General features: G+C 32.0%; 1 protein-coding gene across 1 annotated transcript in view; it reads right to left on the reverse strand.

The window, feature by feature from the left end:
- The window catches only part of LOC129975325 (MAM and LDL-receptor class A domain-containing protein 1-like), a 49,738-nt gene extending 36,192 nt beyond the window's left edge, over positions 1-13,546 (reverse strand). The window contains exons 1-3 of the mRNA XM_056088388.1: positions 13,462-13,546; positions 11,331-11,480; positions 5,760-6,031 (exon numbers count right to left, since the gene is read on the reverse strand). Coding sequence (XP_055944363.1) covers positions 5,760-6,031; positions 11,331-11,480; positions 13,462-13,519 — 480 coding nt within the window. The 5' untranslated portion in view covers positions 13,520-13,546. The remainder of the gene's footprint in view (positions 1-5,759; positions 6,032-11,330; positions 11,481-13,461) is intronic.
- Positions 13,547-17,041: the final 3,495 nt, after the last annotated feature.

A 17,041-nucleotide genomic window follows, 5' to 3' on the forward strand; every position in this document is an offset into this window, starting at 1 on the left:
CTGCAAGGAAAGAAAATTCATTGAAATATTAATTTTCATTTACCATCTCAACTTCTTCATAAACATGGGAGTAAGCAAAATCATCTGAATTTTCTGAAATTTTAGTTTAAATGTTTGCTTGCAGCAAAATATGCACTTCACCAAATTAAAATATTCATACATCTATTAATCCATAATTATTAAATTACATGCTGATATTTCCGAAGATATCTGAATGATTTCTAGAGGGGTATGATGAAGAGGGAGAAAAGAATAAATTGCAAATTTTCCATTCAGTATAAACTGATGTACTACGTATCTATTAATTTAGAAACTAACTTAAGTCAACATTAATCATCCTGAGAATAACAATACAGAGTGATTATTAAAAAAAACTATTCCATATACGAGACCGTGACTATAATACCTTCTTCTTGTTCTTGCGTACAGCCGACCACCACGCCACCACTGAACGTAGCAGTATCGACAGGATTTGTTGTGGCCGACTGCTATCTTGAGCATTGTCCATCCTTGCATTGACCGATTTGTCAAACTGAGATTCTCCTCGAGGTAATTGGCCACAAAGTGGTCAATTACTGTCCTTCTCTTTTATCTACAAACTCTCAAATAGTTGGTAAAAAACTGACAATTTTCGACATCATGTCCTTCAGAGTTTTAAGATTACCTGGTACCATCAGTACTGTACTTAAGTCATTATTTATAATTTTCAGATTTTTTCTTAACTCCGAGATTTCAATACATTCCTTTAAATAGTGGTAAACAGTACCGATTCCTCCACAAATGCATTTATTGTCCTGCATTCTTCCAAATCTTCGGAAATATGCAGGAAATCTCCCATGTCCGGATATAATTTGAATTATCAGTGGATGGTATCTTCTTATTTTTATTTCTGGATTAGGAATAAAATCGAAAGTTACTCTTCCGTTTTTGGACATATACCATCTGTCAAACCATTGCATCTTTATTTCTTCTCTTAATTCCCATTTTAAGACACCATTTGATTTGGGGACAACCATATCAACACCCTCTTTCTGTGCCGCCAACTTTGCATATTGATCCGCCTTTTCATTACCATATATCCCAATATGGGCCTTAACCCAATTCAATATCCACTTGTTAGTTTTTACACTTTTTATCTTTTCTTTTATCGTCCATATTTCCTTATTACAATTGTGAGACGCGTGACTATAATACCGTTCGCAGGAATGGAATAAAATTGTGATTCAAGGTATTTTGAGAATACCCTCAAGAATCATAGGAAAAACAACAGTTAAACTCTATCAGTTACATTACAGTGACAAAATTTCAACATTTTCAAACGGCAATACCATCATTTTTTTCCACATTGGAATGTGCAAAAAACAGCAAATAGCGTTTCGAACGGTATCTATAGCATGAAAATTACGAACACTAGATAGACTAAGAAAAAAAAAAGAGATAAACAACTTGGGTGTGTCTATCAGAGGCGTGAAGTTCAGCAGATTCCTTTAGACATGGCACGTGCTTTGATTCTAGGTACCATCTGCAGCGTGCAAAGTGCTGTCATGGTTGAAGTAGGTCAAGCAGAAAATTTGTGAATCACATTAAGGTGCTTTTTTTTGTTATTTCTCTGCTGTTATTAGTTATTTTCTCTTCTTAGTAGGGATGACGAATATTTTCAGAGCGGTTATTACGTAACCAATATCAAAAAGTCACAAATACAAGTGATCAATACTTCTCAAAGAGGGGTGTGATTCAAATCCTTGATACGATCTTACTGATGATATTTCGATTATAGGTTTTGGATCACGATAGAAACTAACAATCGATACGATATCACTGAAATTTGTCGGAGCGGTGACGATACGATTTGTCCAATGGAAGCTCTCGAAAGAAATCTGTGATTGGATTGAAAAGTGAACGGACCGGTTATTGGAATTATCGTATCGTATCATTGAATTGTATATCACTGAAATTTATCGGAGCGGTGATTTCACCGGAAAGTGCGAAGTCACCGCTTCACTTTACGGGAGTGACCGATATTCGTATTTGATGATGCACTATTCCATACAGATCATTTTTAATTGCTCTGACATGATTGACTTTGATTCCATGTACTCTGTTTACTGATGGCGCCATCTATTGGTAGAATATAGGACTAAAGTAAACATTTTAAAGAAATGACATAAACTTTTAACTCATCTTTTCCAGAAAATGGTTCACTCTAATAAATAAATTAAATAAATAGTTTTGAGAAGAAAAATAAATTTAAGAAGTAAGCTGAAACAGATAAATAAATTCAATCACACGTTACTTAAATTAGTAAATTAAGTATTAATTACAATTAATAAATTTTATATTTAATATTAAGTAATAATTTTTAATTAATAATATGATTAAAATAACAGATATTTGGAACGCATATTTAAAAATAACAATAGCAATATTATTTGTTATTCAAAAAATCGTGGATTATGCATCTCTACTTCTTAGTCTGTCTAGTGCTGGTGATTTTCATGCTACAGGTATCGTTCGAAAGCTAAATATTTTTTGTTTTGTTTGTTTGCTATGGAGAACACATTACAGTAAAAAAAATAGTGTTGCCATTTTAAACTTTTGAAATTTTGTCACTGTAACTGTTACAGTTGAACTGTTTATATATATATATATATATATATATATATATATATATATATATATATATATATATATATATATATATATATATATATATATAAACAGAATTTTGTTCCGTTCCTGTGAAAGGAACAAAGAGGAAATAATTACGGTCTCACATATCGGGATATTTTTTTATAATCATTCTGTATGTCTATATAAGACTTTGGCTAGACCTGTTGGCCTCTTCAGGAGTGAATGCTAGACGTTTAACAAAACAAAACAAAACAAAACATCTGTTGATTTTTGAAAGAAAAATCTTATGGATGATGTTTGGGCAAAAAAAAACAGAATAATTCGTATAGAATTGTATGAAATGCATAAAAATTATTACAATGCCTGACATTCAGAAAATAGTAAAAGCATCTCATATTAGGTGTTTGGGTCATATGTCTTGATATAATGCTGTATTCCCAACTAAAGAAAAAAAAAAGCTTTTTTAAGAACAGAGGGAAGCAGTGAAGAGAAAGGCAGCTTACCAGATGGTTGGCTAGAAAGTTACGAAAAGGATCTGAAATCCCGTTCCCATTGCCCATATGCGCCATGAGTCCGGCGCATTCTGCCCTCTTTCCTCTCATTTTTGGTTTCCCAGGGTTTTTTTTTTTATGTCTGTTCATTTTACTAAAAGTTTTCAGGGATCTCATGACCGATGTCCATAGGCGAGAGTGGTCCTACAGTGGGCCAGATATGGCCTTATCCGTATTGGCAACTGGTCATGGGAACAGAGCTTAAAGTATTTAGGAATCAACTGCTGGAAGGATAGGATGAGGAAAGACATGGAGACACAGCCTTGGTTTGCAGCAGATTGTAGTACTTGAGAAGAAAATGATAAAGTGATGTATCCAAAGTAGAATTTCCTAGTTATATTTCTTGAAGTGGAATTTTTATAACGACGTTTATAAGATCAGAAGCAAGGGTAATGTAAATCGCATTGAACTGTTAAAGAAAATTCGAAGATGGGTAGCATATTATTTTAATGTCATTGCATACCTGGAAGCTGATCGGAAAACGATGTTTAGATCAATAAAATTACAAAAATCCTCGAGACACTCACAAAGAGAGATATATAAAAGATAATCTACAAACACAAGTTGCCATAAAACAGAAGTTGAAACATTAATTTAAATGAAACACGGACTGTTTTTGTACATTTAGTTTATAGAACATCATCATTATTGTGTTAATGTTTTCCCCTTAAGCACTGTTTTTACATTGAATCTGCGCAATTTAGATAAAGTAATCATGTGTTCAGATTTCAGTCTCCATTCAAACTAAATCAGTAAAATATTTACTTATAAAAGAAAATCAAATGGTAAATTATTGCTAAGTTACTCAGTGACTACATACATATTCGAAAAGTATTTAACCTTACATTGTGTTTTATTTTTTTTCAATTTTTTTAAACAATTACCATCTGTCTTCGGGGACCAGTTGTTCGTACGCTATATTTAATATCACAACAATAATTCAATAATATTTAATAATTTGGATGATTATATCTTAAAGCGTTAAAACTATTTTGAAATATACTTGCTTAACAAGGAGAGTTCTGTCTGTGTTGTTGTTTCTTATGGCATTTGCCATGGACAAGCCCGCTATGACGAAGACAGCGATTTAAGCCGGTGTGAGAGGTGGGAAGCGTCTCTTGTTTTTTTGGAAGCGCCAACTAGGGCCAAGAGTACGACTTTGCCACTCTCGCATCACTCATTCGCTTGCACAACCCCTTTTTACAGGAGAGCACATTCACACATGGAACAACGGAAGAAAAACCATGCCCAAACCGAGACTCGAACCCAGGACGCCCTGATCACGGGGCAGAAGCGCTACCCCTATGCCAGGACGCCGACGTTCTGACCGTTTAGTTATGCATGTAAAATGGTGAGAATGATGGCGAAATCAGACTGACTCCTGAGGCTGGAAGCTGTGACAAGGTATTATCTTTCTATATCAAAAATCGAAGGAAAAGGCGGACCATTGGTGCCTTACCAAAACCTCGTGATCATTCAAATGAAATTAAAAGTAGCGAATCCTTCACAATGAGTGAAGTTGAATTGACTGTTTCTAATTGTCCCTGATAAGAATGCATAATGATATGACTTTATTTTTTAGATTTGGCTAAACTTTGATATACAGTCATTTGGTGCCTTGCGAGGTTGGTAATTTTACGGTGGCGCTTTTGCTACCGTTATGCTATCGCTGCCGTTCGCGCCACAATTGACCATTTCGCTAAAATTTTGCGATAAACTATTTGTTTGGCGACAATGACTGTATATCAAAGATGTTCCTTAGCTTTTCCATTAGAAATGAAAAGTAATGGGGACCAGGTGAAAAATGAGATAGCTAAAAGCTATAAGTTTTCATAAGGAAAAAAATGACAAAATAGGAATAATGACTAGATTGCGGAACTCCTCCGTAGTTGAGCTCTGTACAATGAAATAGTCTTTCGAAATTTCTTTCAAATATAGGAAATAGCGTGGGCTGGAATATGCAATGATGGCATATCTAGGTTTAATTTAGTTATATTAAAGTCCCGATTTAATGCAACGCTAGGGCTATTTTAGGAGGGACCTCGTAATTTTGAACTGCTGTCAGATGATGAGGACGGCGCCTGAATTGGAACCTTTTCTCCAAACTTCCACACTACATCAATGAATGGATTTTTGGCCCCGACGGATTTAACGTGCACCAGACCCGCTTACACGACGGTTCTTCGGTGGAATCGGGTCTCGAACTTGAAACCCTCTGGTTCCGAAGCCAAGACCTTACCAACAGCCCACTGCGGCCCTCGACGCATCTGGGAGTCATAAGCTCCATTATAAATAATAAAGGGAAAATAATATAACAAACTTTCTGATTTTCTTTATTTCCTTGAATTGAATGGATAAATTTAAATTTAAAAAAATATTTAAACTCATTTATACATGTTATCATTTGTATAGCAATATTTTAAAAATATAGTTTTAATATTATAAAAAAAAGAGTAAAAGGGGGGAAATGAAATGTAAGTTTTTAAATGTTTTTCCAAAATGTAAGTAGGGAAACTATATACTTCTCTGTGCAATGTAAACTTAATATCCAGATTTTTATAAACCTTATTAACTTACCCTGTAGCCTTTCAGGTTCATGGTGCCCGATTCCGAAGCGGTAAAAAATGCCTCTTTCCATCTGTCTCCTTGCGTCCGCGTCCGGTAGAAGTACTTCTTGGTGTCAGATGCTTGATGGACACTCTGAGTTGAGACAGTTAGAGAACCGATGTCCGCACCGTACATGTGATAGAAGAATCGAACGCAATAGTCCTTTCTTATGGCCACTGTTTCGAGTGAAACCACGTTCGTCTTGGCCGCACTCACGTTTACAAAGAGATAGGTGCCATTTGCTGCAAGGAAATTGATTTACATTCGTTATTTAAATCAGATTGTGGACTTTATTAGATACTTTTGGGAATTATTCAATCAGAGTTATGAGATTTTTCATGCATATGTATTAAAATATAAATAAGTCATTCTTTTAAAACATTTTAAAATGAAATATATTAAAAACTTTAAAAGACACATAATTTTTAAAAATTTCAAAATATTCCAAGCGTCATAGTTTTTAATTTTTCTGCTATTTTTTTCTTATTATCCAATGTACATGTATTTAGAGCAAAACAATGTATAATTTTATAATTCCAATTAAATGCAAATTTTTTTATAAATATTTTTATGCACACTTACTGAATTTTCATATGCATTTTATGTTTCTCTGAACTAAAATTCACCTTTAGCGAGCTAAAAAAGCTCGAAACATTAAATCCATACCACATTTTCTTTTAATGTTTGACCGAAATCTTTATTATCAATTTCATTTAATTTCTTCAAAAATTAAAACACCTGGAATATTTCAAAGATATTTAAATCTAATTAAAGTAAGGATGTACATTTTTTCCTCTTAATCCTTCAAACATTTATTTTATAGAACAATAAATTTTATGACACTATTTTAGTTGAATATAAACATATGTTTTGATGATGAAATGATAAAGAGAAAATCGCACATTTTCGTCCATTTTTGATTATTTCAAAGTCCACTGTCCTTTTAAAGAGAAACCATAACCATAACTAGCTACTCCAAGCCGTCACAAAAGCACAAATAACACTTACAGGAATTAAGGTTGAGTCCTAAGGGCCATCACCGGCCACGGTACAACCCTTCCCTGAGGAAATACGTCCTGTTATCGGTAGGGGGTAGCCGACCCCCTCCATTTCTTTACCCACCTGAGTGGCGAGGACCAACCACCATACTGGAAGCTTCTCATCTCATATCACCCCCGGGGAGCACTTCGAAATGAGTATGAGTAGCTTCCGGTATGGTGGTTGGTCCTCGCCATCCTAGAGGGTACACGAAAAGGTGAGGATCTGGCTCCTTCCAGCGATGAACAGGAAGAACTTCCTCAGGGAAGGGTTGTACTGTAGCCGATGATGGCTTTTAGGACTCGACCCAGTTCTCGCCAGTGTTGCTGTTCCTTGGGTTCGGTCATTGAATTATTTTATCAGCGTGCCTTTGGGCGGGTCGGAGAATCAGTGATATGACTTCTCATCTCATATCTGAGGTGCCGCCAGGTAGGAGTTATTTAAAGAGAAAAATAATTGTGTTGAATCAGATTCTACACTTTTGATTTTTGAATATATTGAAATAAATTATCAGTTCTTTACTGGTTGAGCTTAAAACGATTCACTGTTATTACTGAGAGCGACATTTTAAAATGACAGCATGAAAAAGCTAAGGAGTGCGTCATTATATCCAGTTATGAGCGCATTAACTCAAAAATGAAACGAGTTAAAAAAATAAAGTTTGCTACATTTTTTTTTGGATTAAAATTATTATTTTGAATGAAGTTTTGGATAAAATCGTCTAAAAGAAATATATCTTATCACCTGAATCTATGTGAACATAATAAATTTTTAAAAAAAAAATCTAGATAAAGAAACTTTTGTAAGGTTTAATCATCTGACTTGTTATATCTGCGTCAAATTTTGAAATTTCAGTTCTATTAGAAGATAGTCGGTCTATTTGCTTTTAAGTATGTCTATTCTTAGAAATTAAAACGTGATTATTCATAAGTGCAGCATATTAGAAATGTTAAATTCAGTTTGTAGTCAAGACACCTAAACTGTTCTTTATCGAATTTTAGAATCGATCGGTCGAAGAGATGAGACTTAGATGATATACTGAATCATATGCCCTAACCGTTGAAATTTAACAGAAGCATATCTCCGTAGCATATGATAAGACGTGAAAAGAAACCACTCAATAAAACAAAAGGGGAAAAAAGAATATTGTAAAGAACAAGAAGAATTTGCTGATAGTTCTCTTTTGTCGCTGTTTGTCCTTCCGGTGCGTATTCCCGATCGTCTCCACCAATGTGCGGCCATTTTTGAATCGGTTAAACCACTCCTTCACTTTTGTTACTTAAATAGTATCGTATCCAAACACTTGCTGGATCTTAAGAATTGTTTCGCTTTGAGTATTACTAAACGTTTGACAATTTGATGCAGTATCTTTGCTCAATTCGTTCAGTCATCTTGAGAGAAATCAAAAATTCAATGAACACTTATAACAGCAACTTACTCAGCGGCCAGCACGCAGCAACTGATACACTCGAGCATGGAGAAAAAAAATCCAAACATGCGCATTGTCTTCTTCCACTGTACACAGTGGTGCCCCTCTATCATCATTACCTTACGCAGGAAAATTCAAGGTTGGATGCTCTTTAGATTGTCCTTGTATTTTTGTATGTATCTAGATAATTTTAATCACTTTAATCTACAGAATATCTACTAGTTGAAATACCCAACGTCGTAAAAAATGGAATGCCCGTGTTTTTTTCTTATTAAAAAACTTACATCTTAGTTAATTAACAGAAAAAATGTCATTAAAATCTTTCTTGCATCGAATGCGAAAAAGGATGTGTTTAATATCAGTACTCAAATGTATTCCAGCCTGACCGCAAAGAAATACTTTTTAAATAATTTATTTGTAATGCAAAAGTTTATATAACACAGTAAACAAAATTTTTTTCTCTCGTCTTCTATTTTATTTTTAATCACTAAACTTTAGAATTCTTTAAAACCCAATTAAAAACATTTCAAAAATTATTTTTAAATAAGACAAAAACATAAAAGAATAAAATAGTTCAAACTCACACCGTTACCTAGAAGCAACGAAACATATATATAATTTTCTTAATTTCAAAATCGTCTGCATCCAATCAATTATTTTTTGCAAACTTGAAGAATTAAATATAGTGACAAATTTTTACAGAAATAAAACTGGTAGTTAAAAAAGCTCAATTTTGAATCTTAAGGTGATATAAAAAGTATTTCATGCGAAAATAACTTGATTCAAAGTTACTACTGAAAAATGATCAATATGTCGGTTCATTTCTAATAAATTGAATATTTAATAAATGATATATTTTGAAAGTTGATTATTTTTTTTCTCTTTTCTTAACACTAGAACTACTGATGTTAAATATATACATAGTTTTACCACGCACGTCAAATTGACGGGTTTTTTATCATCATGGCTTTTATCGTAACTTTTGGCTTAGTTTATGCAAATAAAAGAATATAATTTAACAAAAACAACATTTAATATAATAATTCATTAATTAATTATAAAAAAATTCGAGAAAAACCGTTTGTATTTGCATATATAGGATATTTAGTTAGAGCTTTTAATTATAAACTGAATCATAATCGCAATAAAATAGATTCCATTATAACGGCTGCCGAACACTTTGGATCAATCAATATAATTTCATATAAAGAAATGTAATTCAAATTCTGTGGCTGAAAGCGATGTAAAATTAATGTAAATATGCGTTGATGTCCATCATCGCATAGATGATCCATAAAATATATAAACTTTGAAATTTCAAAAGCAGTCATTTTGACGGTTCTTGGTATAAACAGGTATAGGTGATACTGATTATGTAAGTTAAAAGGGCTAAGTGGAAATTGAATAGTGGAATAGTAGTAATTGTTCTTATATTTCATCGCCATAAAGTTCTAGAACAGTACAAAAATTATATCAAAATTTTGAAGCATGAAATTTGAAAACTGTCAAAATGACGGTCCTGGCTGTTCTATTAAATAATAAAGTTGTAAAGCTTTGAATTTCTCCCAGTTGTTTAAAAAAAGATATGGAAAATACCTTGACTTTTAATTATATTAAGATTTAGTCTATTGATCCAGTCGGAGTACTTACCTTCTTTCAGCTCTCTTGCATTTAGCACATGCATATAGCTTTTATCTTTAATTTGATTATTTTAACTGTTATATCTATTTCTATATAACACCCGTTGCCAGCTGTTATAGTGGAAAACTTCCAATGGGTTTTATCTGGTTAATGTAGCTGTTAATTCCTATTTGTTTCTTAACAGTTTCAAAGACTTATTAATATGATAGAAGTTAAATTCAACAAAAGCTAGTAAAACACTGATCAAGTCTGCTAAAACGTTGAGAATTACTTAACTGAATGCAATGATATATTGTGAAACATTGCTGGTACTTATTTTAATAGCCTGCTTGGTAGAGCGTTGGATTCGCATCCCTTAAGTTGCGAGTTCGAACCCCGCCGGCCGAAGATTCCCCGCGTGCTTGGTGGCTGAAGCGCGTATAAATGTGTCGTTGTCACAAAAGTCCTCCATGTCGAGAGTAATAACACTGGGGGTACTGGATCAGGGGTGATCGTTCTCTGATTCAGGCCTAAATTACGATCTGTGAATGAAGTCCGCCCCGTAAAAAGGGTTGTGACGTGTGTGTAGCTAAAGTCGTTCTCTTGGCCCTAGATGGCGCTACTATAGAAACAAGAGGCGCTCCCCCTCAGGCTTAAATGGCTGTCTTCGAACAGCGGGCTTGTCCATGGCAAGTGCCATAAGAAACAACAACACAAATTATATTATACTACTTGTGACATTTTGCAACCACTGGTATATAAGGGATATTGATTATATTTAATTTCATTTAAATCATTTAGAAATAATTTCATGCCCATGATTTTCTCAAAGCCGTGTTATTTTAATCGTCTTTCATGTTTTTTTTCGTTGTGTAAGTGGATCTTTTCAACTGAGACTAGTCATTTGATAGTCCATAGATCTATTAAAAACGTAAATGTTCTGTTTATCTATTTTCTAAATTTTACGGCATCGTAATTACACTTTTTTAATCATCTTGTAAAATGCACAGATATTAAAAAACATCTTTTTCTTCTTTAGTTTTCAATAATGGGAGAAAATCAAGCAAAGAAAAGTTTGACGAAACAATAATAACGTTTTGAATTTTTAGTGCAACAATTGTTGGAGGTTACATAAAATAACATTTAAAAAAATACCAAAATTCATGAAAAATTTACACAATTTAAATTGGTATCATTACAAAAAGACATACTAATTGGACTTTTTGGCTTATTCGCTTTATTTTTCGAGTTATTTTTTGCAACCATCTTAAGGCAGTAACTTGTCTCAATAAATTCAGCATAATTACTTTGTGTTAGGTACATGTTACTTCCTTGGCTATACAAGATGCCGTCTGGAATTTACAGGCAAAAGCAGACTTTACCGATTATCCTGGATATAATTTATTTATGGCATTTCAAAAAGAAAAAATAAATAAAGAAAAAATAAAGATTACCGGTTCCAGTCGTGTGATCTACTGATGGACCGGTATCAGCCGCATTTAGCTTTCCCTTTCCGATTCTCCAGTTTTCCTTGTTATTTTTTACATTTGATAGAAACAAACATAGGCCGTTTTCGAAATTGCAAATGTATTTTTTGGTTTGGGCTACAAAAAAATAAATAAATAAGATAAAAAATATACTTAACTTAAATGCATTTCTAGAACTATCTAGAAGCCGTATACATTTCTTAAATTTTGGAAAAGTATAAAATTAATTATTATGCTATAATATTTTCTGAAATTATCGCAAAAAAACTCCAACATTCAGCTTAATTTTTAAATAATTAAAATTTCAAAAAAAAAAAATTGTTCCAAAATTTTCACGTTTTATGTGACAGATTTGGTAGAAAATCGAATCATATATTTCGGTAGGAAGCAGTAATTGAGTTTTTTATTTGATATATATCAATTTCTGTTCCTTTTCATATTTACTAACCTCATTAGAGACATAAACCTTCATTTTCTGTCAACAGAACAAAAAAAAACCCCTCGGAGTTTATTGTTCTATTGGTAAAGCACCCTGCATTTCACATTTTAATTTCTATAAAATTTAACTTCTATTATCCAATGAATAAGAAGAAATACAAAAGTAGAGTAGTTTCAAACAGAAAAGATATTTATATGAGATAACACATTGAATAAGAAGGAAATACATGCTTTTTGAAACATTTTTTTAATTAATCCTTGATTAATTTATTAATTTATTTTAATTTTTTAAAATTATTTTTAATTATTTTAATTTTTAATTTATTTTATTTTTATTTTAATGTGAAAAGTTTATCTTTTTTTTCTTTCTTCTGAACTTTTTATGTGCCTAAGGGGTTTCCCGCCATTTACACCATTATTAGTTGATTTCTTTGAAAAGTGTAAAAACCAGGTAATATATTTTTTTTATCATTTTTTTTTTTTTTTTACTTTCTCGTATACATAGTATGGAAAATATTTAAAAAAGAAATTCGAACTTGTGATTTTGACGAATCTCCGGATTTCAGACCTCTCTGAGTTCGAAAAACACATTTTTGGAAAATGTCAGTATGTCTGTCTATCTGTCTCTTACAAAGATAACTCAAAAACAATTTGAACTAAATGGATGTAATTTAGTATATAATTTTTACACCAATTTGCAGATTTCTATCAAATTTTGAACAAAATCCATTCAAAAGAAGTCTGTCTGTTCGGCTGTTCGTATAAAAGTTAACACGATAATAAAATTCGGTATGCAGATTTAATATCTTTAGTATAGACACTTATCAAATTTTGAGTTAAATCCAACTTTGTTTCACCATCTATCGGTCTGTATTTTCAGAACCATGTAAACACGATAACTCAAAAACGCAGAAATTTAAATATCAAATTTGGTGTGGGATTTTATGACTACAAGTGCAGGTTTATGTCACATTTATGTTTTTATCACAAGAGAAAAACGTATCTGAAACATTAATAAGATTTTCGGATTCTATTAACCGCACGCAAGAACTAATCATCAAAAAATTCGCCAATGATTACCCCGATAGATTCAGTCAAAATGCTAAATTCACGCCAAAGGTTAATATTTCGTAACTATTGTACGCCAATACCGCGCAAGGTGTTCTCTGGGATAATACCTTTATTTGAGAGAATGCCAGGAAGTTTTGCGGAGACCAATTACGCTAGTTTGGAAATATTGATAAAACTGAAGCCATGATTATTTAAATATTAAAAATAATAAAGTACAGAATTTTTTTGAACTTCAAATTAAAGTTTGAATAAATGATAATTTGCAATAAAATGGCTAAAGATCTGGAAAGTGTCGTACCACTATCATCATCACTCAAACAACATCGTTATCATCACTATCATATTTGAAGGTCTCTACAACTAACTATAATTTAAAAATTTTCTCATATCAAAATGTTTTAATATTCAGCTTCAATCTAATAATAAGTAAGCATAAAATAATAAATGAACGAAGTTATTAGCTGTGTAATATTCCTAATAATTACTAAATTATTCGATGAATCATTCGAATAATATGATTAATTTTTATATACGTTTTATTGAATAACAATTATTAAAGCCAATGAATTTTCATAAACTAGATTTTTACCTGTAGCATAATATCCATTGAAAACCAAAATCAAAGAACATATTTTAAGGAAACTCATGGCGATGCTTCGTGGACTGTTGAAATGATCTCCACTGACTTATGCCATGAGCAAATAAAATAGACTTTAACAAAAGAACTCTCAACTTTTTTTAAATATCTGCCGTGGAAGATAAATATAAGTGTGAGGCTCAAGATGTTGATAAAATATACTGTTTAGCCTCCAAGTTGAGATAGCAGCCAAACGAAAAGAAAAACGGAATTTCAGTTAAGTGATAGTTCTCCAAATAGATAACACACCCGATTAACTGCACATCTCTAGGTAGATTATTTTAACCTTATCTGCAGAACGAAAGGAGTGATAGAAGAGATCATATGGGCATTAAACACCATAGCAACTTATTTCTAACCGTTTATGAGTTATGGATAATAGATGAAAAATGTATTACATCTGAAAACACTCGATTTTGCTAAGCTTCTGAAAGATCTATACACAAAAACATATTTAAAAATAGCAAAAACTTTTTTAAAAAAATTATAAAATGGCACTTTTTATTTTAATGTTTTGAATTAATTAATATTTGAGCTACAAGCAATGTATAAATTGAAACTATCATCAAAGAAAGTAATTGGAAAAATCGTAAATAACCTTTAAGCTATCAGTAAAATCTATTCAATTCCGACAATTTAAATTTTCTTTTGAGAGTACGTTGAGTTGAATTTAACCCCATCCTCCACACACACACTCTTCTTATTTTTCATATTACAGGAGAACCCTGTGAGAATCCTAACTCACTTATTGAAACTTTGCTTTGGCAGTACCAGGTTTGTACATTTTTTTGCTCTTCATTTACGGTTGTAATTCGAATAGGGTAAATCCATGTTTCATCAAGGGTCACATTACATTTCCAGATACTTGCCGGTTGTAGCGGCGCCCAAAAATCGCCAAGAAAAAATTTCGTCAATTCAGGGATTCCATTTGGCAGCATATGATTCGTACGTGATTTGATCAATATTTATGCACATAGTTATTATACATATTTATGCACTCGTGTATATTTTTATAATTTGGCGAATTTTTTTTTTCTTTTCTTGACGGTTTTTTTTATAACTGTTATAACCGACGAGTACCTATTTCCAGCTATTTCCTGTTAAATAGCTTTCATACAGGGTCCTGTGTTGAGCCACATGCCTCGCCAAAAAACAGATGAACAATATGTTTTGTAACTTTTTTTAATTGGTTTATTACTTTCTACGAAGTATAGAGAAAGTATTGTAATCGTCAAAAAATTCGAACTCGAGATTTTGTGGAATCTACATGTTTTAGAGCTCCCTGAGTTCGGGAAAATAAATTTTTGAAAAATGTCTATCTCTCTCTGTGTCTGTGCAAACGTAACTCAAAACCGGTTTAAGTGAGACGGATGAAATTCCAAAGGTTAATGTTTGGGACGCCTATAGACCAAATTTGTGTATATCTATCAAATTTTGAGAAAATTCCGTTCAGAAGAGTTTTTTCTGTCCGGCTTCGAAGTCAACACAATGAATACAAAACGAAGAAAGCTAAAATGTTAAAATTCTGTACATTGATTTAATACCTATAGTCTAAAATACTGTCAGATTTTGATCCAAATCCAACAAGGAGTTTACCGTTTGTAGTGGATTGGTATGAGCGAGAATAGAACATGTGACCTCATGGTTCGCAGCCGAGTAACAAGACCGCAATACAAAAGCAATTACCCGTATAACGTTGCTGTTAACTGGCTTATAAGCTTTCACTACAGACTCTCCCTCCAGTGAGTCGGAGGTGAGACGAACGATATGGCTGTTGAGTGGTGATGTATTAGCTGTTGATTCAAATGCGCCTGTACCCATTTGAGCATTTGAGTAGCACCAAGCGTTATGGCGAGCGTGTGTGGGTGAGTGGTTGCTGATGCTTATACTGATGCTGATGCTGCATCAAGTGAGTCTGACGACTGTGGTTGCTGCGTCAAGTTGAGTAACTCGGGTACCGGAAGTTGTAGGTATTGATATGTATTTTCAGAAACATCTAAAGAAATAACTCAGAAACGTGTACATTTAAATATCTCAAATTTCGTATGGAATTTTCCGACCATAGACCATATTTCTGTTAAATTTTTGTTTTAATTTGTTAGTAAAAATGTCTCTAGAACATAAATTTGATTTTAGAATATTATTAATCATCTGCCGGTGATTAATCGTTAAAAACCTCGCCAAAGATGTAATTAAAAATGTGAAACCGTAAAAAGTAAAAATGCTAAATCCCCGCCAAAAGTTAACATGTAGTAACCACTGTGCGCCAACGAAAACGTGCTTTGGGATAACACCTTTATTATAAAATACGCGAGAAAGTTTTGGAAAGATCACTCCTTCTGGCTATTTTAGTTTTTATCATTATCATTTGTATTTCAAGACGTTAGAAATGACACCTGTGTCGGCAAGTTTTCTTTCTTTATCAATGATTTCACTTTAGAAATATTTGAAACAGCACATACCTTTTTCGGATATTCGTTTGGAATCTTCTTTCTTCATAAAAGTAATGATTGACAGTTTTTTTTTCCCGATTAATAATGTTTATTATTTTGCATTTAGAAATTTTAACACTTTTCCTTTCATAAAGTTTTGAATTATAGAATAAAAATATTTTTCTTCAGAAAGTGCAAAAACCTATTCGTCAATCATCAGCTTATTTACATGCGCCATGTTGAAAGAAAAACAAATTTAAAAATAACAGACGATATTTTTCATTTCAAATAATAAACTGTCACCATAAATTTTTATTCCAAAACATTTATTTAAAAAATTTTCTTTATCGAAATCATTTTTAAAATGTGCAAAGACCCTTTATTAATGCATAATTTTAAATATACTATATGCATTCAATAAACTGTATAGTGAAACTTTTAAGCTTAAAGCGATGATTATTTAAATCCTTGAAGGTTTTTCCCCCTTTTTCCTTGATCCCAAATTACTTAGGAAAACATATGATATATCTTACTGCTTACTGTTAGCTTGAATTCCATATAAATATTATGAAATGTTAATCTTCGCTTTTAGTAATTTTACTTGCTTTCATTTCACTTAATTTGTTTCATGCTGTTAAAAATGCAATCTTGCAATAAATTTTTAATTAAATTTCTAATACGCTATAGTTCTGAAATTTTGTTAGATGTTATGTTAGAAAGGGCAACGTATTCGTTTAATATTTACGGATGAATTATTAGCTACGTTCAGTTCTGATTTTATATACAGGGCATCATTTGATAATGAATTTTAAAAATATTAATCCAAGATTCCATGATAATATTGCATGATATTGTAATATTGCATTATATTGATAATGTAATATTGCATTATAAAATTTGTTAAAGACGAAAAATATAAAAAAAACAATGAAAACAAGTTTTTATTAATGTACTGCTGAAAAGTCGAAAATAATCTTTTGTTATAAAAAAATATGCATGTCAAAAAAAAAAAAAAAACAGTTTTAAAACAAGTTTTTATTAATATACTAAAAAGTAGAAAATAATTTTTTGTGATAAAAAATCTGGATATCAAAGCAAAA

Source organism: Argiope bruennichi, chromosome 7 (assembly GCF_947563725.1).
Source record: "Argiope bruennichi chromosome 7, qqArgBrue1.1, whole genome shotgun sequence".
NCBI lineage: Eukaryota > Metazoa > Arthropoda > Arachnida > Araneae > Araneidae > Argiope > Argiope bruennichi.